The sequence below is a fragment of the Scyliorhinus torazame genome, chromosome 15 (genome assembly GCF_047496885.1).
Source record: "Scyliorhinus torazame isolate Kashiwa2021f chromosome 15, sScyTor2.1, whole genome shotgun sequence".
NCBI classification, from domain to species: Eukaryota; Metazoa; Chordata; class Chondrichthyes; order Carcharhiniformes; family Scyliorhinidae; genus Scyliorhinus; species Scyliorhinus torazame.
The window spans coordinates 7,601,678-7,625,553 of NC_092721.1; the positions used below are offsets into that span (position 1 = coordinate 7,601,678).

At 44.7% G+C, this 23,876-nt stretch overlaps 1 protein-coding gene across 3 annotated transcripts in view; it reads left to right on the top strand.

Annotated features, from left to right (window-relative positions):
* Nucleotides 1–2,546: 2,546 nt before the first annotated feature.
* naa50 (N-alpha-acetyltransferase 50, NatE catalytic subunit) overlaps nucleotides 2,547–23,876 on the top strand; it is a 31,748-nt gene continuing 10,418 nt past the window's right edge. Inside the window, exons 1-3 of one of the 3 annotated variants that reach the window (XM_072476038.1) lie at nucleotides 2,547–2,658; nucleotides 3,037–3,173; nucleotides 19,150–19,269. In XM_072476038.1, the coding sequence (XP_072332139.1) occupies nucleotides 2,633–2,658; nucleotides 3,037–3,173; nucleotides 19,150–19,269 (283 nt within the window). In that variant the 5' untranslated portion in view covers nucleotides 2,547–2,632. Of the gene's footprint in view, nucleotides 2,659–2,828; nucleotides 2,924–3,036; nucleotides 3,174–19,149; nucleotides 19,270–23,876 lie in introns of those variants that run through there. The other 2 variants (XM_072476036.1, XM_072476039.1) reach the window with 2 other exon arrangements.

Sequence of the window (23,876 nt, forward strand, 5' to 3'; positions counted from 1 at the left end):
CCTCTTCCCCCCCCCCTCTTCCCCCCCCCTCTTCCCCCCCCCTCTTCCCCCCCCCCTCTTCCCCCCCCCTCTTCCCCCCCCCTCTTCCCCCCCCCTCTTCCCCCCCCCCCTCTTCCCCCCCCCCTCTTCCCCCCCCCCCTCTTCCCCCCCCCCTCTTCCCCCCCCCCCTTCCCCCCCCTAACCCCTTCCCCCTTCCCTCCCCCTTCCCCCCCCCCTTCCTCCCCCCCTTCCTCCCCCCTTCCTCCCCCTTCCTCCCCCCTTCCTCCCCCTTCCTCCCCCCTCCTCCCCCCTTCCTCCCCCTTCCTCCCCCCTTCCTCCCCCCTTCCTCCCCCCTTCCCCCCCCCCTTCCCCCCTCCCTTCCCCCCTCCCTTCCCCCCTCCCTTCCCCCCTCCCTTCCCCCCTCCCTTCCCCCCCCCTCCCTTCCCCCCCTCCCTCCCCCCCCCCCCTCCCTTCCCCCCCTTCCCCCCTTCCCCCCCTCCCCCCCCTCCCCCCCCCTCCCCCCCCCTCCCCCCCTCCCCCCTCTCCCCCTCTCCCCCCTCCCCCCCTCCCCCCCTCCCCCCCTTTCCCCCCTCCCCCCCTTTCCCCCTCCCCCCCTTTCCCCCCTCCCCCCCTTTCCCCCCCTCCCCCCTTTCCCCCCTCCCCCCTTTCCCCCTCCCCCCTTTCCCCCCTCCCCCTTTCCCCCCTCCCCCCCCTTTCCCCCCCTCTCCCCCCTCCCCCCCTTTCCCCCCTCCCCCCCCTTTCCCCCCTCCCCCCCTTTCCCCCCTCCCCCCCTTTCCCCCCCTCCCCCCTTTCCCCCCTCCCCCCTTTCCCCCCTCCCCCCCCTTTCCCCCCTCCCCCCCTTTCCCCCCTCCCCCCCCTTTCCCCCCTCCCCCCCTTTCCCCCCTCCCCCCTTTCCCCCCTCCCCCCTTTCCTCCCCCTCCCTCCTTTCCTCCCCCTCCCCCCTTTCCTCCCCCCTCCCCCCTTTCCTCCCCCTCCCCCCTTTCCTCCCCCTCCCCCCTTTCCTCCCCCTCCCCCCTTTCCTCCCCCTCCCCCCTTTCCTCCCCCTCCCCCCTTTCCTCCCCCTCCCCCCCTTTCCTCCCCCTCCCCCTTTTCCTCCTCCCCCTCCCCCTTTTCCTCCTCCCCTCCCCCTTTTCCTCCTCCCCTCCCCCTTTTCCTCCTCCCCTCCCCCTTTTCCTCCTCCCCTCCCCCTTTTCCTCCTCCCCCCCCTTTTCCTCCTCCCCCCCCTTTCCCTTCCCCCTTTCCCTTCCCCCTTTCCCTTCCCCCTGGGTTGCTGCTGCTGGTCATCTGTCTTCCCTCTAACGTTCCCCTAGGTAGTCGCGAAATGGCTGCCACCGCCTGGTGAACCCTTGAGCCGATCTTCTCAGGGCAAACTTTATCTGCTCCAGTTTAATGAACCCCGCCATATCATTTACCCAGTCCTCCAGTCCGGGGGGTTTCGCCTCCTTCCACATGAGTAGGATCCTGCGCCGGGCTACTAGGGACGCAAAGGCCACAACGTCGAGAGGTGCCAGCTTTCTGATGAACAGCGACTGTCCTTGGGTGAATGTAAAAGATCCCACGGCCACTATTGCAAGAAGAGCTTCCCAGATGTAATGGCCAGTGTTTATCCCTCAATCAACATCATTAAAATAGATGATTTGGTCATTACCACAACTCTATGTGGGAGTTTGCTGTGTGTAAATTAGCTGTAAAGCACTTTGGGATATCCTGAATTTATGAAGGTGCTGTAGAAATATAAACTTTCCATTCTTTTAATTAAAATGGGATTTTAAAAATTATTTGAAACGTTAATCCAAATGAAGCAACCTGCGAATTGAAGGAAGTAGACAATATTCAAAATAACCAGCTATCATATCAGTAAATGCAGGGCAACCAACTAAGAGTTTTGATGAAGGCTTTGGAGTGGTTAAAAAGGAGATTTACTGGAATGGTTCCCTGGAATGAGGGATTACAGTTACAGGGCTGGAGAGTTGGGGTTGTTCGCCTTGAAGCAGAGGAGGCTAATCGCGAAGAGTAAGAAGTCTCACAACACCAGGTTAAACTCAGGTTCATTTGAAATCACTAGCTTTCGGAGCACTGCTCTTTCCTCAGGTGAACTACGAGTTGTTGGACGTTTTAGTTGCTGTGAAATGAAGAGTCTAAAGTTCTTGTTCATTTTCACCAAACACCATTTATTTCACTTCCACAGCCTCTACATAAAAACTCTTAACAACACCCCACCTGACAGAGACCACCTGAAGCCCCTTTACATATCAGTGTCAATTAATAGATACTTAACATAAATGAGACAAACTAATTGCAATGTCTCTTAATCCATTACTTAACACGAGCCACCTGAGGAAGGGAGCAGTGCTCTGAAAGCTAGTGATTTGAAACAAACCTGTTGGATTTTAACCTGGTGTTGTAAGACTTCTTACTGTGCTCACCCCAGTCCAACGCCGGCATCTCCACATGTTATTCAATGATTCACTCATTTTTGGCATAGTTTCTCCATTCAAACATTGCTACTGAATTTTAGTAAATCATTGGTTAGGCCACGACCAGAGTATTGTGGGCACAACAGGATAAAGGTCTTAAAGAGGATACGGAGGAGGTTTACCCCAACGTTCCTAGGGATGAGGGATTCTTTGTTATGAGGAAAGATGGGAAACTGGGAAGGTAAAAGTTGACCAAATCAGGTGATTGAGAGAGTATGTATATAAAATACAACCCCTTTGGTGAGTGGGTTAATAACCAGAGATCATAGGTTTAAAATTATTGGCAAAACAGTGAGGAGAAATGTTTTCACTTTGGTTGTCGGGATTTGAAACCCTCCACCTGAAAAGGTGTTGAGAGCTTATTCCATGAATAATTTTCAACGGGGGCTCGGGGGTGAGGTGCTTGCAGCGTTATGGACAAAAAGCGGAGACTACTCTTTGAAAGAGTCAGTACAGCATGACGGGCTGAATGTTCTTCTCCTGTGCTGTAAGCTACTATGATTCAAATTGAAGTGTTTCTCCAGGCACAGTTACATGAAACATCTTTGTTTTGTTCCAGTAGCCGGATTGAGCTTGGAGATGTTACTCCACATAACATCAAACAGCTGAAACGGTTAAACCAGGTCATCTTCCCTGTCAGTTACAACGACAAATTCTACAAGGATGTGCTGGAGGTTGGAGAACTTGCAAAATTAGGTAAAATTTGTGTTTTTGCATGTACACGTACACTTATTTACTGCTAAATTATTTTAACAATAATTTGTCAGGGTTGAAACCTGTGCTGGTGCCATATTCAAATAGTTAGCCAAATAAGTATGAGAATCAAATTTTACTTTTTATATTCATTCATGTGATTCATTGGTTAGGCCAATTGGTTAGGAACAAAGCACAAGAGTAGGCCATTCAGCCTGCCCCGCCAATCAGTATGATCTCGGCTGATCAGACACTTCACTGCCGTTTATATCCACTATCTCCATAACCTTTTACATTATTGTTAATCAGATATGACCAATCTCTGCTTTAAAACCCTCAATGCCTGAGCTTCCACATCCCTCTGGGGCCGAGAATTCCAAAGCTTCGCAACCCTTTGTGTAAAGACATTTCTTCCCATCTCGGTCCTCATTGGCTTCTCGCTCATTTTGAAGTTTTGCCTCCTGGTTCTAGTGAGGAATTGAACTAAAGAAAAGAGCAATAGACTGAGATGACCTGTTAGAATAGTGCATTATGGACATTAATTCGGGTTGCAGGGAGTGGACAAAGAGATGGGCAAAGCATGGCGAGAGGGAGGGGGGTGACTATAGGGACTGGTTCTTTGCACAGAAGGAAAGGAATGTGTAATGAGCCTATCAGAATCCATGGCAGTTAGATTATTTGGTGGCAGCGGAGGGATTTCTACAGGCGACCACCGGTCATCTGCGAAATTAGAATTAAACTGATCTCGGACAGAGAGAGGGGAAATGGGCCCACGGCGTGTGTAGCTGGAAAATGACCATGTCGGTTTTTCTCTGTCTCATAGTCTGATGAAGTTTAATCACTCGCACATGGTCAGGTAAGGCCGTCTCGACAAAATCAAAGATCAGTCTGGCGGATTAGAAAATTAATTTCAATTGATACAAGTACGATTGAGGGCTATTTAAGTGAGGGAATTCGAGGGGACAATTCAGCTAGGGCTGAGGGAATGTGCCTCGGAATTCATTTTGCATGTTGAAAATTAAAAGTGGTTGTATTGAATTACACTTTAATTCGGTTAAGGCCTTTAACAGATTGACGAAATGTTAGACAATTCAGCTAAGACCACTGAGGGAATGTTCTGGAGACAATTCAATGCCGTACAATTAGAATTGATTAAAGTTGGATTTTGTTAGGAGGAGATATGTCTTATGAGTGAAAAAGTTGAGATGAATGGCCACTAGGGGGAACCAGCGACTTGGAAAATTCAGAACCGTATTGGAAAAGAGATTTCAGGAATGTTATATTTACTTTACAGTTTTGAAGAAGGAAAAAAAGGTGCAAATTCAAAGTTTATTGTCTAATTGGTTGAAATGAATGAACGTATAATGATTTGAATTCCTTTTGTTTGAGTCGAGATCTCGATGGTGTTTTTGAAAACTCACCACTATTCTTAGAATTCCCCCTATACCAAAAAGGGCCGACATTCTAAATGGTGATCAGGGATTCTCACTCCCCGACTCCGATGCAAGCTTCAGTGGGTGCTATTCAGGTCAAACTATATTTTCAAGTTATCCCCCCATATAACCCATACCTTCACCGAAGATTTCATCTACTTACCACTTAGTAGCATCGATCCCGGGTCCCGCATTGCTAAGTAAGTAAAGTAGACTAATAACCACTGTTTCAGGTTAAAACTTTAAAGTTATTTTATTATTATATATTTTTTTCCCTTTTTAAAAGATGCAATCACTGTCTTTACAGAAAAGTAAAACGATCTTGCTTCTGGGTCCTTCTGGTTGGTTGAAGGGACCTTCAGGCCCAACTTGACAATCAATCTTTTTAAAATCTGGTCTTCTTTAGATGTATTCGCTGATGAGCTCAGTTGTTGTGTCCTATCATTCCCATGCACAGAGCTGTGAGAGCTATCTCTGAGCTGACTCTGCCTACTTTTTAAATTCTAGTCTTCCTTAGATGTATTAGCTATTTTAGCTCGGCTGCTTTGCCCTGTCTCTTTCCCATGACCGAGCTGACTGTAATCTGACTCTAGCTGCCTCTCCCCTCTCTCTGAGTTCTGGTTGTCGTTCTGGTTCTCTTTCTTCAGGTTTATATTCTCTTTCTGACAGTTAAGTTTTTATGATGTTATTGTGAAGTAACTCTTATTTTCTTTGATTGTAAAAAGTATCTTTGAGCTAAACCTTCTAATCCAACTAAGTATTCATTTTGACATGACTTCATCTCATAGATCTGATTACATTTTGTGTCCTTTGTGGTGTTCAAAATGCTTTGACTTCAAGAGGTGTTACTTTTAATGCCTGTCATTGCTATAGTTTTATTTTCCAATTGTGTCCTCAGCTCATAATTTTGACTTTGATTTTGGCTTTGAATTATGTTTCTCGTAGACTGATAGTCTCCAGTATTCTTTAATTTACCTGGTATTAGCAAATTTTCACACTTAGAATTATCACCAAATTCAACTGAACCTCATCCATTGCAGCTCCTTACTAAGATAGTTACTTTCAATGTAGGTGTGGTCCATTGTTTTTGGCTTCATTCAAAATCCTGTTTGTCTTGTTTGCTAAGCCTGCTTCACCAAGGATATCTGCATTTTACAATCGTTCCCTGGCAGCTGCTGTTAACCCTTTGTGGGATCTTTCCCTGTATCCTCTCCTGTTTCTCTCAGACCAGATATTGCCAGACTTCCATGTTTCAAATGACACATCTTTCCATATTTTCAATAACAGTGGATGAATGAGTGCGTGTTTAATAAGAATTTGTGAACTTCCTCTGGTATTCCTAATTTTAAAATGTTGTGTTCTGCAAAACGAAGTTGCACATCAATTGGGAGGTATACAGGGGCAGTTAAAGTGAGATTTAAAATGGGGTAAGTATTTGAAAGTTCTTTAGAAAATCAGTAATAATGATTGACATTGTGGAAGTTATTTAGAACACAATTCTCAGGAAGTAAACAAAAAGCAAAATCGAAATGTATAAATTGGGATTTGTAAATGATGAGTTGAACTCGGCATAGTCTTGGTTGGTTAAAAAAGAAACAGAGAGAACAAAGGAATCTAAAATTGAAAGGTGAAGACTAGGCATTTGGTGAATTGAGTCCATGTGCTCCTTAGAGGCAGCCATGATGTACCTACATTAAAAAATGTTGTTCTGTGTTCCAAATTTGTAGAGATTTCAGTATTTTCTCTGTAAACTCACTACGCATCAAATTTAAGATTCGGGGATTTTCATATAGCAAAGACTTTGGATTTTTAACTTTATTTTAAGATTACACAGGGGAAAGGAAGATCCCAGTAGAAAGGAAGAAAGCCCAGATCGTAAGAGGGGTTAGGCAAGTACTGGGGACTATTCGACTACTGTAGGGCCTTGGTGTATAAGCACCCAGAACTTGAGGGGACGCTGCAAGCACTGACCCCAGGGGGGTAGGCATTCCCAAGAGCAGGTAGAATGGGGACTATAGCAGGATACCGCTTTCAAGAAAACATTTATTCAAACATGCCCTCGCGTTATATTGGGATAGTGGAACGGGGCATTGTGGCAGTAAGGGGCTAGAAACACGGGGACCAATGAGGCCAGTATTAGGAGGTAGTCGGTGGAAGTGATGTGACACGGCTCCACTGGGTCTGAGTGCCCGCTGAGGTGCAAGAAAATCACCAGCAGAAGAAATGAAGTTTAGAATTTAACTACGTTGCAGGCAGAGCTTTAGGGAATAAAGATATGGGACCGGAGCTTAGATTAGGAGTATTACTTGCAGTATCAGCAAATGAGAATCTGATGGCAGGGAAAGATTAATAAAAATAGATGCAGAAAAAAAATTAAGATATTAAAACCAATTGATAACGTTAAGGAAAGCAAACCTAGCAATAGAAAGAATGACACAGGGTTAATCAGCACACAATTCCAGCACACAATCCAGGGAGACGATACAGGCCGTAAAAGAAATAGCCCTTGACCGGAGCTGCCAAATGCAAGCTGGAGATAATGATCAAAGAGTTAGAATAGCACGGAATCATTCAAGAAGTCACATATGCATCGACGAATGGCCCACTTCAGGTAGTTAGCAAGCCTGCTGGTACATTTGGAATGGTAACGAATTACAAAGCATTAAATAAGGTTACAAAAAGAAAAAAAGAGAAGGAAAACGGTATTTAAGAAATCCACAAACTAATTGGAGATGATGATCAGGGGGACACATGTTGAAAGAGTGACCAAAATTATTAAAAGACTTAATGCAGCAAGGTTTAAGATCGGGTTAAAGAAATGCCAGATTGGCAGGAGCGAAGTCGACTATCTAGGGTAGTCAGTGGGGAAGCCAGTGTTGGGATGAGAGAGATAGCTGCCAGAATTGCAGTGCCCATTTCACAAAACGGGGGTAAGCAAATCATGGGAATTTTGGGGATATTTGAGACCAGTAGTGGAAGACTTTGGTCTTTAGGCTCGACCCATTAATGAAACTTTAAAAGGGGATTTTAGGTGGACCAGTGAAGAACAAAAATTACAGCACAGGAACAGGCCCTTCGGCCCTCACTCTGCGCCAGTCCAGATCCTTTATCTAAACCTGTCACCTATTTTCCAAGGATCTACTTCCCTCTGTTCCCCGCTGTTCATATATCTGTCTAGATGCATCTTAAATGATGCTGTCGTGCCCGCCTCTACCACCTCCGCTGGCAAAGCGTTCCAGGCACCCACCACCCTCTGCGTAAAAACTTTCCACGCACATCTCCCTTAAACTTTCCCCCTCTCATCTTGAAATCATGACCCCTTGTAATTGACACCCCCACTCTTGGAAAAAGTTTGTTGCTATCCACCCTGTCCATATCACTTGAGATTTGTCCTACTTTCCCGACATTGCTCCAAAGCTTCATCAGATTTAAGTCGCCTAGATCTTATGTATGCTTCATTTTTCATCTTGGCTAGTCTCACAATTCCACCCGTCATCCATGGTTCACTAATCTTGCCATTTCTATCCCTGATTTTCTCAGGGACATGTCTGTCCTGCACTCTAATCAACCTTTCCTTAAAAGACTCCCACATTTCAAATGTGGATTTACCGTTAACCAGCTGCTCCCAATCCACATTCCCTAGCTCCTGCTGAAGAGGAGGTTGGACCAGTTAAAAACAGCTGTAGCAACATCCGGGCCATTAGAGGAGAGACATGAAGAGGACGATTTGAGCATTAAATTTGATTTGTACGCAAATGGATATGGTATGGTGCTTGTTAATCATAGTACTCAGACACCTATCAAACATTGACAGGAAATTGGGCAAGGGCTAAACAAAAGTTTTCGGACATCGCAAAATGTTTGGCAGCAATAACAAAAAGGATAGCAGAGATTGAAAATTTATCAGCCGGAAAGAAAATTTATGTCACAAATGAATTTTTAGAATTGACAGAGTTGACCAAGAGACAGGGTTGCCAGCAAGGTGCGAATACAGCTCGATGGGAAACCATTCTTTTAAACACTGCCTTAATGTTTATTCATAACATTAAAAAGGGACAGAAACTTCATAAATCAGTTAGTAGAACAGAGTTGGTAAATGCTTGGGTGGTACATACGGATGGTAGTAAAGTTAAGGAGGATGACGGGCAAGTCAGGGGGGCATCCATTTTTTTAAAAAAAAAGAAAAAAAAATTCAGGAAAGAAAATGGTAAAGAAACAGGGAGCAGCATAGAAAAACACCGACACCGATGGAAGAATGGTCACTAGAGTATGCAGGCCCTCTTTTTCCTGGGAGTAGCAAAAGTAATTTGTACTTTTTAATCAAAGCTGATAGCAGCAGCACGGGGGACGTTGAATTATAGAATCAGTGGCATCTGGAGCAAAGGAATTGTATCAGAACTAAAACATCCGACCCAATTAAATGATAAAACAGGGATTATTATAATCCATAAGCAACCTATCGGCAGCAAATGAAGAAACGTAATAAGTAAGGAGTTGAGAATATGGGATGATAGGTCACGGGCTGTTGTTAATGGACCCCAGTTTAAAACGATTCATTGTCAACATAACGAAACAACGTGTCAAGGATGTGGCACGTTTTACAAAATGCCCAGTAGTTTGGACAGGGAGTAATCATATGAAACCTAGGAGAATGGCAGATATAGCATTCAGGTGAGTTGATATTGCATTTAGAACGACAGAAATGGGGACATGTTTTTGCTCCCAGGGAAATTTGGGGAATTCAGTTGTCATGATTGTTTTGTGAAACATCAGGCAACACTGATGATCGAAGTTTGTGACCACATGATAGCTTTTGACCATGGGATGGTGTGGTAATGATCAATTGTAATTACTGTAGAGAAAACCAAGCTGATGATGGAGTGATTTGGAAAGGATGTGCAGGATTGTGAAGTAGTGATAAACTTGTGGTACCAATTAGTGAGGGAGTACGTAGTTTAAGAGATGTATCACTGCAATGATGCCGTGCCACAGGATAGATCATATCCCCAAACCGCTCGGACAAGGGAAAAGGAATGTTTGGTTATGAGTGGCAGGGGATAACTGCACTTACTAGTATAATGGAATCAGTGGAGTGGGATGCCAGGGAATTGAAACCTGTTAGCAGCATCGATAGGACAGATGATAAGGTGAAAATGACATGATTGGAAATTACTTTCATAAAAATCCGGTCGTATTCTAAATTAAAGGAATTAAAGTACATGCAGTAGCAATATCCGACATGTATCAGGGAAAGTTTTGATCCGCTTGGATCACTGAGTTAGTAAAAGAGGAGTTTGAGATTCTTCGAGTCTCACTCAGGGGTACAACGATAGGAGAAGGAGGCTTAATGGGCCTTAATCGTATGATGTACGTCAAGGATGAGAAAAAAAAAGGAATTAAATGGAAATCTGGAAGTCCTGGAGAGGGCACTTCTGGACCATCCAAACAAGAATAGAAAGATACAAATTAAGAAATAGGGCCCTCTCCGCCTTTGACCTGTTCATTTGGTTTTCAGATGAAGCAAAAATAACACAGACGAAGAACGAGAACTACACTCCAGAGAAGAATGTTTTAGACAGTATGGGGGGAAAACTAATGATACAATTGGCTACATATTTGAGGGAATTAAATGACAGAGCCCAGAAGGAAAACCTTCCGGGTTAGAAACAAATCAAAATATTAAATTATTCCTCAATAGTGAAACCTCCGGTCAGACATCTCGAACTGCACGTTAACTGATGGATGATCTGTGGTCTCCGTGGGGTGTGTACTACGCCGTGGAGTTATTCAGGGTCTTGGCAGACGGCAGCGACTGACGAGGAACCCCCGCATTTTAAATGACAATAGTTTAGGAATTTTGGCAGCTTGATGCCACGGTGGGAAATTTGTAACCAATGCAGCAAACAATATTGCATTGGAGAGTGTAATAGTTATTACGGACGAAATGTCCTGTAAGTTGTTAGGGACTGTTATGTATGGATTCAATTGGGTTGTAACCCCAAAAGTTGACTGTATTGAATGTGCAAGTGGTGTTATTGCAAAGTAGAAAAACAAACGAACAAATAATGGCAAGTATACACTCCATGCTATTAGGAAAATGATAACGGACAAAAGGGATTTGAAGAAAACTGAGTATTGTCTCAGGTAAACCGGGGCTGGCAGACTACATGGTTCAGTACAATGTTAGACATTGGTGTGAGGAAGTCAGGAATAAAAACAGGATTGATTGAAGCTTCTGCAATTCATAAAGCAAGATAATCAGTGGATAGTACATGATATTATAATTTACCATTCCAATGCGAAACAGAAAGCACTTCCTACACAAAAAAAAATATCAGTGAGGGCTGAAAATCTTTTTGGTCGCTGATGGACTGAGTTGTGTGCTGTTTCTAAGGGACATGAGGAAGCTTTTACGGTGCTGCTACCCCAAGGTAATCAGATGCCTTGGAGGTAGTGGAACACACGGATATAGCTATTGGGTTACCTTCCTGAGTAGCGACAGCTATGGTTCACGGTGATTGGACTTGAGGCAAGAACAATACAAAGAGTCTATCGACACTGGTCTGCAGGATGGATGAACTTACAGTTGATTTCCGTGCACAGTTTACAAATCACGACATGTAAAGGATCGGGGATAGCTGCTAGTCAGTACGACTAGAAGGGGGCTATAAACCCTACAGTAGGGTTCAGCTCAGAGTCAGCTCTCATAGCTCGGTCATGGGGTTTTACCTGATGCATGGATTGATAATACTTGTTATTATAATTGTATATTGTATAATCATTGGATGCCTTAATATGTGTTGTAAGATGACTATGGCTCGGATGATGCCGATAGACTCGGCCCATCACCGCTCACCAAGATGACATCCCATTACTGGCGACCATCAAACCAGAAGGAACCCGGACGGAGAGCCAGTGGCTGTAAAAATGTGATGAGGTGTTTATGATTGTTGTGGTTTATTAACCCAGGGATGTTTATAATGGACACTGGGAGTTGTATGCCTAACCAAACTCCACATTTGGACCGAGACAGCGACAGGACTATTATTGGTCTGGCGAATTGTTAGCACACTTTTTGACCATTAGGGGGAATATCTACCCACACCTTTCTCTGGCGATCGAGACCCTCGTGGCAGAGGTGACAGAAAATATAACATGTCTGTTCTCCACATGCACGGCACGGAGGTGTAGCGTAACCCAGACGTCAGGCCAATGCACCTGCCACAACGCCACCAGTGTCCCGTTGTCGGCGAGTAGCGGGCGGGAATGTTGGTTGGGAGGCGGCATAGTAGTTATAGAATGATAAAAGGAGAGAATGAGGAATTGAACTAAAGAAAAGAGCATTAGACTGGGATGACCAGTTAGAATAGTGCATTATGGACATTAATTCGGGTTGCAGGGAGTGGACAAAGAGATGGGCAAAGCATGGCGAGAGGGGGAGGGGTGGCTATCGGGACTGGTTCTTTGCACCGAAGGAAAGGAATGTGTAATGAGCCTATCAGAATCCGTGGCAGTTAGATTATATGACCAGGTTAAGGAAAGGGCCTATCGGAATCTTGTATTCGTGTATGTGGAACTTGATACTGCATGAATGTAAACTAAAGACCCCATGTGTTGCCTCCCTTTGTCTCACTCGCTCTGGAAGTTTCAAGAGACATGGGTCTCCTGCCTCTGTCAGAGGGAGTGTAAGCTTGCAAGCTATTTGAAATAAACTAAAGGAATTTCTAAATCCGAACTCAGCCTTTTGATTGAGACCAGACGGGGCAGAAAGAACTCATTTCATCACTAGACTCCCCAACCAAACATCTTAATAGCATTTACCCTGTCCATTCCTTTCAGTATTTTGTGGGTTTCAATAAGATCAACACTCATTCTTCGAAACTCGAGAGAATACAGTCCCAGTTTGCCCAATCTCCCTTCATGAGACAGCCCTGTCATCCCTGGACCAAGCCTGATGAACCTTCGTTGCACTCCCTCGATGACAAGAATATCCTTTCCAGGGACCAAAAGACACAGTACTCCAGTTGCGGTCTAACCAAATTCCTATATAATTGAAACAAGACCACACAATTCCTGTACTCAAATCCTCTTGGGATAAAGGCTAACATTCCATTAGCCTTCCTAATAACCTGCTGAACTTGCATGCGAGCCTTTAGTGGACAAGGACACCCCCAGGTACCTTTGTACATCTACACTTTGCAATTTCTTACCATTTAGGAAATGTTCTGCACATCTGTTACTTCTACCAAAGTGAATTACCTCCCATTTTCCCACATTATATTCTATCTGCCATATTCTGCCTTGCCCACTCACACTCTGTCCAAATCCTTCTGTAGCTGCTTTGCATCTTCCTCAACACATTCCCGCCTAGCTTTGTATCATGTGCAATTTCGGAAATATTACATTTTATTGTTACAAATATTACATGCCCCCGCATCTAAATCATTGATGTATATTGTGAACAGCTGGGGCCTCAAGTACTGATCCTTGTTCTACCCCACTAGCCCCAGCCTGCCAATGCGAGAATGACCATTTGTCCTGCCCTGTTTTCTGCCAATCCTTAACCCATGACAGTATGTTGCTTCCTAACTGATGTGCTTTTATTGTGATTTATAATTAACCTTCTGTGGGGACTTATCAAAAGCCTTAAAGTCCAAATATATTAAGGCCGACGACTTTCCTTTCTCAATTTTGTTAGTAACATCTTCAAAAATCTCCCAACAAGTTTGTCAATCATGATTTCCCATTTGTAAATCCATGCTGACTGCCCAATAAGATCATGATTGTCCAAGTGTTTATTCATCACATCCTCCCAGCATTTTCCCCTACCACAAATGTAAGGCTACCAGGTCTGTAGTTCACTATTTTCCCACTCCCTCCCTCCCTTAAATATTGGGGTGACATTTGCTACCTTCGGGAATCATTCCAGAATCTAAAGAGCTTTGGAAGATGGTCACCAATGCTGGTGGTAGTGGTGGTGTGCTGCCTTCTTGAACCACTGCAGTCCATGTGTTGTAGGATTACCCATAGTGCTGTATCTGTATCCATTTATCATACAGATTTTAATTCTCTTCTGCACTTTCATCTCTGTCGTTGGGTCAAACTCCCTAATAGCTTTTCTGGGGTACTTGCATATCGCAGACTGCAGTTGTCCGAGAAGGTGGCTAATCACCACTTCTTGAGAACAATTAGCCTTGCCGGGAGACAAAGTGCTCTTAAACAACAGCTGGGGTGTTGGAAACCTGCACAACAGTGGTTAGCACTGCTGCCTCACAGTGCCAGGTACCTATGTTGAATTTCAGCCTTGGGTAACTGCCTGTTTGGAGTTAGCACATTCTCCATGTGTGTGTGGGTTTCCTCCAGGTGCTCCCGTTTCCTACCACAGTCCAAAGATGTGCTTGTTAGGTGGATTAGCCGTGATAAATTTCCCCTTCGTTTCCAAAGTTGTGCGGGTTAGGTAGGGTTACGGGGATAGGACGGCGGAGTGAGCCTCGGTAGGGTGCTTTTTCAGAGGGTCAGTGCAGGCTCGATGGGCAGATTGGCCTCCTGCACTGAAGGGATTCTATGCCTAATATATGGAAACATCCTCATCAAAGTGATGGTTTAAAATGAGCAGAAACTGCTCATCATTTGCTCGCAAAAATAGACTGTGAAATGCTTTCTTGTTCTGGAAAAATCAGCTAGTAAATGCAGGTCATCAGGACCGACGACAAGCAGCCACTTGAACCAGATTCACAGCAGAGGGATTCATGGAAGGGATTTTTGTATACAAAACCACAAGAAATTCTCTTTCTGCTTCCGAATCTAGCTCCAAAAACATGTGATAAATCCTTTTATTTTCGTTGAATCCCAATAATAAAAAGAAAATAATAGTGCTACTGCCATGCATTCATGAGAGCTTTGGACTGGTGTGTTCTGGACACCTTTGGAATCTAAGCGTTTGCTTGTTGGGACCATGCAGGAGAGTGACCTCTACCTAAGTTTCTCCTACAAGGAATATTGAAATTTTAGTTTTTGAATGCGGCACAGTGGTTAGCACTGCTGCCTCAACACCAGGGACCCGAGTTTATTTCCAGCCTCTGGAACCGTGTGTGGGGTTTGCATATTCTCCCCGTGTCTGTGTTGGTTTCCTCCGGGTGCTCTGGTTTCCTCCCACAATCCAAAGATTTGCACGTAAGGTGTATTGGCCATGATCAATTGCCTCTTGGTGTCCAGAAGTTAGGTGGACTCATGGGTTTGTTGGGGACTGGGCGAGGTAGGATGCTCTTTCAGAGGGTCGGTGCTGACTCGATGGGCCGAATGGCCTCCTGCACTGTAGGGATTCCATACCACACAGCATCTCTGCATGTATGCCAGAGATGGAACCCAGATTACATTGTATAGGTCCGTACAGAGTTTTCTGCTGCCCATGCTTTTTGAAAGCCAAACTCCCTACTTGTATTCTGGAGGTAAATTATTTCTTGTTTGTTACAAAGAATAGCAAGTGCAAACCCATGGAATGTGGCTACAGCTGCAAACAAAAAGGGGAACAGTTTCTCCTTTGGCACATTGAAGGTGTGGGGGAAGGCTTGTTGAATCAAACAGCGATACAGCACAGAAGGAGGCCATTCAGCTCTGTGCTAGCTCTTTGGTAGAGCTATTCAGTTAATCCCACTGAACGGCTCTTCTACAAATGCCCAATAATTTATTTTCTTTTTTGAAAGTTACTATTTAATCCGCGTCGACCGCTGTTTAGCTCATCCCAGATCACAACAATTCACTACATTTCTGTTAAAGAGGTTTCCTCATGTTTTAGACCTGAAACAACGTTGACCAATTGGGCCAAATAGGCTGTCTCTGTGCTGAAAATTCTATGTAACTAAAGGCATGAGAAAGAGCTGTAACCAGAGCTTTGAGCACATTAAAAAACACAGGCATTAGAGGTTTATTCTTTGAAAGGTCTTGAGAAGGATGGGGCCATCCCTGCACAGGAAAGCTCCATCCTCACCCACTCCGGTTCCTTGACCCATCCCGCATTCTTTTTCTGCTGTGGCTGCCCACTGGTGGATCTGTAGGTTCGATAGGGCCAGGCCTCCCACTTTTCTCTTTCTGTCTCTGTTCGTGCCATGATTAACCTGTTGCCTGCAGAGACCGGAACAGGAAGACGAACCTGGGTAGCACATTTCACTTTGATCGGCTGCACTCGCCGCCGGGGAGAGTGGGAGTGAGCCCCACCTCTGCAGGTCATTTTTTACTTCCTCCACCAGACTCGTCAGGTTGCATTAGTGGACACGTGTTCAGTCGTGGGCTATTTGGATCCCCAGGTAGCAGAATTTAGTCTGGGCCCATTTGAACAGCAGTGCCCAAGCTCTGTGCCCCCCCCCCCCTTGCGGGTTCACAGGGAAGATCTCGCTTTTGCTCGGGTTTAGGTTGTAGTCTGAGAAGGCTCCGAACTCCTTTAGCAGTTTCATTATCCCTTCCATGCTGCCCCGGGGATTCGAGATGTGGAGAAGCAGTATACCCACTCTAGTCCAAAGATGTGCGGGTTAGGTGGATTGGCCATGCTAAATTGCCCTTAGTGTCCAAAAAGGTTAAGTTGGGTTACGGGGATAGGGTGGAGTGGTGTAGGGCTTGGGTAGGGTGCTCTTTCCAAGGGCCGGTGGAAACTTGATGGGCCGAATGGCCTCCTTCAGCACTGTAAATTCTATGCGTGAGACTCTATGCTCTTTGTCTCCCTTTGGATACCTCTCATTCCTTCCACTCTGAGAGTGATTGCCAGTGACTCAATCGCCAGGGCAAACAGTAGCGGGGATAAAGGACATCCTTGCCTCGTATTTCTGTGCAGCCGGAAGTATCTTGAGCTGGTGCAGTTTGTCCGTACGCTTGCCATGGGAGCTCTGTACAGTAGATTCACCCAGGAGGTGAACTCTGCCCAGAACCCAAACTGTTCCAGGACATCTAGGATGTACCTCCATGCGACTCTGTCGAAGGCCTTTTCTGCGTCCAGGGTGATGATCACTTCTGGTGTTCTCTCCCCGGATGGGGTGGTTATCACGTTCAGGTGCCTGTTGTTCGTTGTTAGCTGCCTATCCTTGACCAAGCCCGTCTGACCTTCCGTGACTACCTCTGGCATGCAGCTCTCCAGCCGCCACACTAGGGCCTTTGCCAGGATCTTTGCGTCAGCGTTTAGGAGTGAGATGGGTCTGTAGGACCAGCATTTTTTGGGTATCAACGATATTGAGGCTTGGGCCAGCGTTGGTGGCAGGGCACCCCTTGCTGGCGAGTCTGCAAACATCTGCAGGTGTGGGGTCAGTGCTAGTGTGAATTTCTTGTAGATGTCTGCCGGGAATCCATCCGGTCCCGGCGCCTTCCCCGCCTGCATGGAATTGATACATTCCATGAATTCCCTCACTTCTAGTGGTCCTACCTACCCCACGACTGGCATGTCCAGTCCATTGAGGAACTGCTTCATCTTCGAGTCCCCCTCCTTCTGTAGAAGGTTGCAACGGCTTCATTGATCAGTTCTGGCGACTACCTTGCTGCACCTGTCTTTGACCTGAGCTCTTTCCCTCGTGGCTGCCTGCTTCCTCAGCTGGTGAGCCAGCAGGTGGTTGGCTTTGGCTCCATGCTCGTAAAAGGCCCCCTCGACGTGTTTGGTGGAGAGCAGGTCAAAGTCCATTTGTAATTTTTTTCCTCTCCGCCAGTAGTTCCACGTTTGGGGCTGTGGAATACTGCCGGTCCACCTCTTTTCCATGAATTCCGCGTTGTCCCTGTTGGGAGCATTCACGTTTACAAGGACCACTGGTGCTTCTTCCAGGACACCACTAACCATGACATACCGTCCCCCTGGGTCTGTAACCATCTTTGTCACTGTGTATTGGAGTGAATTTGATGATGTTGCCCTTGCATCCAGCTGTTCGCTATGTTGAAACCTATTTGAACCTGGCTGTTCAGTGCAAATCATATATCAACAAATTGTTTTTATGTCAGAAAAACTTGAAAACTCAATCTCCTGAGCAATCCATATGATTTTCAATGTTCACTGTCACAGATGGCTGGGACTTTTTTCAGATAAGGCATAAAACTAAAACCATAACTGACAGTGTGGCATTCCCTCAGTTCTGTGTGGGCATGAGTTATGAACTCGCCAGCCCCTCTCTTCATTGAATCTCTCAAGACATTAACCCAGTCTCTTTAGGAATGAGGTCATGGTTGTCCTGCTTCTGGGTCACTATTCCTAGATTGTTCGAGTTTAAAGGCAGAGAATCCCAGGCAGATATTCTTGTCCTTGCTTGTTAAAGTTGCAAGGGTGCCCTACGCCTTGAGAATGTCACTGTTTCTATGTGACCGTTCAAAAAGGAACTTGTACAGTTTTTACAGAAAATTTAAATGGTTATGCAAGAATGAATCTCATAGTACAACAGAAATCTGTACCAGAGTTCTACTGATCGAATCCAAAGGCAACCCTATCCTCAATGCATACTGAAATGTTAACAGAAGGGGCCATTCAAACCTGCAAGGGCATGCGTGCATTACTGGTCACAGGCCATCTGGGGTGCAGCAGCTTCTCTTGGCATTTAACAGCACTGTTTGGTATGAGAGTCAAGCAGTTCTTTTTGATTTTTAATGGTATTGTGTTCAAGGGGAAAGAAAGCCTAAAAGTAAAAAAAAAAGGTAATCTTATGCAATATTTCTTCCATTTTATAGCTTCTCGAATCATACAGCTCAGCAGGTGGCCTTACGGCCCGTTGTGTCAGTACTGGCTAGATCTCCAGAAAAGCTATCTAATCAGTGCCACTTCTGAAGTGGGATTCAGTTTCCTTTGAGTAGTTTTCCAGGTCCCTTTTGCAAGTTACTGTTGAATCTGTTTCCATCACCCTTCCTAGCAGTGCATTCCAGTCATAACAATTCACTGTGTTGGGGAAAGAAATAACCTCTTGCATTGTCTGATTGCTTACCCCTTGCCAGTGGAAATAATCGCTCCCTACCTATCCAATCAAAACTACGTCATAGCCTCTACAAGACTAACGGTCAAATGTTGGCACATCCCTTCCTCCCTCGGCTCCCTCACTGCTTCATCGGCATCTGATTCACACTTTTTTTTACTGCCGCTGTGGATTTTGGACCAGCCTGGGAGTTCGTTTACTGCTGGCTTTTCCTCCTGCGAAGCTGAGCAAGCAACAACAGTTGCCTGGAAGGAGGGTTTGCAAGGTTCTGAGGATTATGTCTGGAGCAACCAATTGAAAAGATTGGAATTCCCAGTGGCCATCACCATAACCTGCATTGTTGGAGAAGTTGAGGGAGAATTGCAAGGCAAACATAGGATCAAACTAAACTAAAATTTAGGGTAATTTTCAAAATGGTGATCAATTGTAAAAGATGTGGATAATACTTTACATAAAGTTTAATCTCCTTAATAAAGCAAAATGTATGTTTGGAAGAAAATTATGTAGCATTGAGGAAATAATGTGGTTTATTGTATAATTTTGTTTGGCTTCCGTTTTGGTTGGAAATGTGTAGTGCTGCATGGTGATATTCAAGAATTGTTTAATCTGGTTTACTTTCAGCTTATTTCAATGACATTGCAGTGGGCGCAGTGTGTTGTAGGGTGGATCATTCGCAAAACCAAAAGCGATTGTACATCATGACCCTGGGATGCCTGGCACCATACCGCAGGCTAGGAATAGGTAAGTTGAATGAGAAGATTACAAAATCACATTTCCTCTGGTGCCTTTATAATTCTTGAAGATACTTACCTACTTAGACAAGGTTGCTTCAACTCTGCTTATATTTCTTTGAGCATAGGAGCTTAAAGGCTGATCTGATTAGGAGATTTCAGATGATCCAAGAACTTGATAGGTTAGATAGAGACATTAGAGTCATAGAGGTTTACAGCTTGACAACAGGCCCTTCAGTCCAACTTGTCCATGCTGCCCAGTTTATACCACTAAGCTAGTTCCAATTGCCCGCATTTGGCCCATGAGCCTCTATACCCAGCTTTCCCATATAACTGTCTAAATGCTGTCAAAATTGTATCCGCCTGTACTACTGCCTCTGGCAGCTCGTTCCAGACACTCACCACCCTCGCAAGTGGAACATTCAAATTGGAGTTGGATACTATGTTAAATGGTCATTTTAAAAATAAATTTAGAGTACCCAATTAAGGGGCAATTTAGTGTGATCAATCCACCTACCCTGCACATCTTTGGGTTGTGGGGGTGAGACCCGCGCAGACACGGGGAGAATGTGCAAACTGCACATGGACAGTGACCCGGAGCCGGGATAAAACCCGGGTCCTTGGCACCGTGAGGCAGGGCCCATGTCCGTGTAGGTTTCCTCTGGGTTCCTCCCACAAGTCCCGAAAGACGTGCTTGTTAGGTGAATTGGACATTCTGAATTCTCCCTCAGTGTACCCGAACAGGTGCCGGAATGTAGCGACGAGGGGATTTTCACAGTAGCTTCATTGCAATGTTAATGTAAGCCTACTTGTGACGCTAATAAAGATTATTATTAACCACCATGCCACCCATGTTAAATGGTAGTTGAGTGATGAACTTTATAAAAAAAATTAAAAAAAATTTAAGTGTTCCCAATTATGGGGCAATTTAGCGTGGTCAATCCACTTACCCTGCACATCTTTGGGTTGTGGGGTGAGTGATGAACTTCTGTGCATTAAATAGCCTGTTCTCAGATTTGGCGTTCACTGGTTTGGTTTTGTTTATCCAGTACATTCTGTTATGGGGGAGGCGTTTTCAGAACGCCAAAATGTATCATGGAGCTCAACCAACCTCGCCCTTTAATGGATTTGTTGCTTTTCCTAGCACACAGCTTTTTCCCTCGGTGTCAGATTACAATTATGGACACGTGGGTTTTTAAACACAAAACACTGTTTATTCCATGAATTCAACTTAACATCTTAAATAAACATTGGATCTCTTAACACCCCTTACTTCAAAGATAACTCAGAAAATATTGCAACAGTAAATAATTCCTTAAAATGGTCCTTCAAACTTCCAAGAGATTTAACACCTTTAAACAACATCACATCAGGTTAAAGGCTTCACTATTATAAGTTTAAATCGCCCAAATGAACCAGAGATGGTCTTTTGTGGCAGAGATCCAGCTCACTGCAAAACACCGACACACACCCAGCTCTTTTCAAAAAACTAAACTGCAAAATGGCTGACCTGAGCTCAGCCCCACCCACTCTGACATCACTGTTTTCTGAAAGGTACGTTGCTTAAACATCCATGTCTTAAAGGTACTCTCACATGACAATTCCGAGAACATTGTTGCGAGCGATGCAACATCCAGTGTTTGTTCTGACAATCAAATATCACAGTTGCTGGTTAGATTTGCTCAAACCTGCTGCAATGAGTGAGGCAGAAATACTTTACACTGGTATCATTGATATCTTCGCTCCCATGTGGAGTTATGACACTCTCAGCCAGGGTAGGGCAGAACTTTGATGATGACTCTTAATTCCCCCATCCAATATAAAATGGTTTTGTTTCATGTGTTGCCTCTGAATTATGTATTTTATTTTACACCAGGTGTTGGGGAGTATAGAGTTGGCTGCACTTAATGCCCAACGCCACTCTGAACCCCCCAGATGCTCAAACCCACCTTTTAAGACTGTACTGGATGAGGATGGCTGGATGCCAAGCCTACTAGATAAACTTCATCACTGAGCATACAGCGAAGCTGGCCTGCTTTTGTAGAGTCCTCAGCAGAGCTATGTGGCTGTATATTGCAGCTCTCTGAAGACATTTTTGGGCTATACTTTGCGTATGGAGGAAATATTGTCTTTATAAAACAAACTGGAAATAATATAATTTTTGAAGGTCTCGTGGAAGCTTAAAGCAGGTCTGGGTAATAGTGCTCGAAGAAATTAGCTGTGTGTGTGATTTTCTCGAAGGAATTAGCTCTGCGTATGAATTGAATCCGTTTAAGGTCAAAGCCACAGTTTAATTTTGGTCAAATGACCACATCGCCTACCACCACCACCTAGTGGACATGATTTCTCAATGTCAAATTTTTGGATAAGGAAAAACATTTTTGGGAAGATTGCTCCCGATTTCACTTCACGATGTGGCACTTCTCATGGTCTATTCTTGTCTAGGGGATTGGTTCCTTTTCACTCTCAGCACCTGACCTGTCTTGGGGAACTGGCTAATAACAAATGAAGACCTGAATTTCTGTCGCACCTTTGCCAACCTCGGGTCATCCCAAAGCGCTTCACAACCAATTTGAAGTGTAGTCACTGTTGTATGTGAAGCACACCAGCCAATTTACACACAGCAAGATCCCGCAAGATCCCGCAACCAGTGTGTGACAATAGTTGAATCATCTGTTATAATGTTGCTTAAGGAATGAATCTTGGCAAGGATACCAGGGCGTAATGCTTTTCAAATTAGTGCAATGGGACCCTTTTTTGTCCACTTGAGAGGGAAGGTGGGGGCTCCGTTTAGTGGCACATCTGAAAGATGACACCTTTGCTACTGCCACACTCCCTCAGTACTGCACTGGAGTGTCAGATTTGATTGTGTGCTCGTGTCTGTGAAATTATAAAATAGCACAGTTCAGGAAGTGGCCATTTGGCCTATTGAATCTACACTGGCTTTTGTGACGAGCAGTTCAGAGAGCCCCACTCGCTAACCGCTTCCCCATATCCCTGCAGTCTTTCAAATATTTATCCGATTCCCCTTTAAAAGTTTCTACTGAACCTGTTTATACCACCCTATCAGACGGGGAGCATTTCAAAGTAGCTTTTCTTCATTTTGCCTCCTGTCAATTTGCCAATCACCGTAAATCTGCACTCTCGACTCTTCGGCCATTGGAAACAGTTTCCCTTTATTTACTCATTCTAAACCGCCTTAACATTTTGAGCATTGCTATTAAATCTCCGCTGGACCGTCTTCACTTTCTCCTCAGAACCGTAATTCCACCAACCCTGGAACCAAGCTAGTAAATTTCTTCAAATCCTTTACATCTTTCCTAAAGTGTAGTGCACAGAATTGGATTTAATACTCCAGCTAGGGTCTAGAAAGGTTTAACGTAATTTCTTGCTTCTGTACTCTGTGCCACTACAAAGCGAAGAACCCTGTATGTTTTGCGACAGCTTTGTTAACCTGTCCCGAAACCATCAAAAATTTCAAGTCTTCAACACCCAACCATCTGAGTAGGTGAGGATACTAACACCTAATTTTAATTTGCTAACTGAGAATGTGGTCAATATTTGAGATTTTGATCAGAGAAGTTCAGAAAGTGTCTTTTGCACTGATTGGTGAGTAGAGGGCATCAATTTAAGCAGGGAGATGTCAAGGTGAAATCTAAGAAGATTAAGATGTTTGTCATGTCCAGCAAAACTACTTCAAATTCATAACTTTAAATATGGACTATATTCAGTATAGAATTTTCTGGAATTGCCTTTTTCAAAAACTGACATTAAAGGGAGCTTTGCTCTGCATCTACGGTACAGTAGTTAACACTACTGCTCCACAGCTCCATGACATTAAAGGGAGCTTTGCTCTGCATCTACGGTACAGTGGTTAACACTACTGCTGCACAGCTCCAAAGTCCCAGGTTCAATTCTGGCCTCGGATGACTGTCTGTGTGGAGTTTGCACTTTCTCCCTGTGTCTGCATGGGTTTCCTCCGGGTGCTCCGGTTTACTCCCGCAGTCCAAAGATGTGCCGGTTAGGTGGATTGGCCATGATAAATTGCCCTTAGTGTCCAAAATTGCCCTTAATGTCCAAGAAAAGGTTAGGTGGGTTTACTAGGTTACAGGGTTAGGATGGAGGCGGGGTATTAAGTAGGGAGCTCTTTCAAAGGACCGGTGCAGACTCGATGGGCCGAATGAACTCCTTCTGCACTGTAAATTCTATGATTCGATGAAAGGCTGCTAAATTGGCTGCTGAGGGTCAGGTGAATTTTGGAAATCTGCAGACTCCAGTATCTTAAATATCTAACATTATCTGTACCTAATTGAAAGACCACAGGTGGAGTCCTTTCTTGAATGGACATATCAAGGTGAAACCATCTATGAAATTCGTACTTCCTGTTGTTTGTAGACTTACCCAAAACTCAATCTATGGACTCCTGGACTCACCATCTCAGAACTTAACACCGAGAGCTATAAAGAAAGTGGCCAAATCATAAGTTAGGTATGAATGGCCACCATCCACCCTGTTCTTTACCAATGGCTGCAAACTTCAAATCATTCTGGGTGGACAACAGAAGTAATGAACATTACTGTCTTTCTTACTTCAAGGACTGGGAGAACTCGGTCAGTT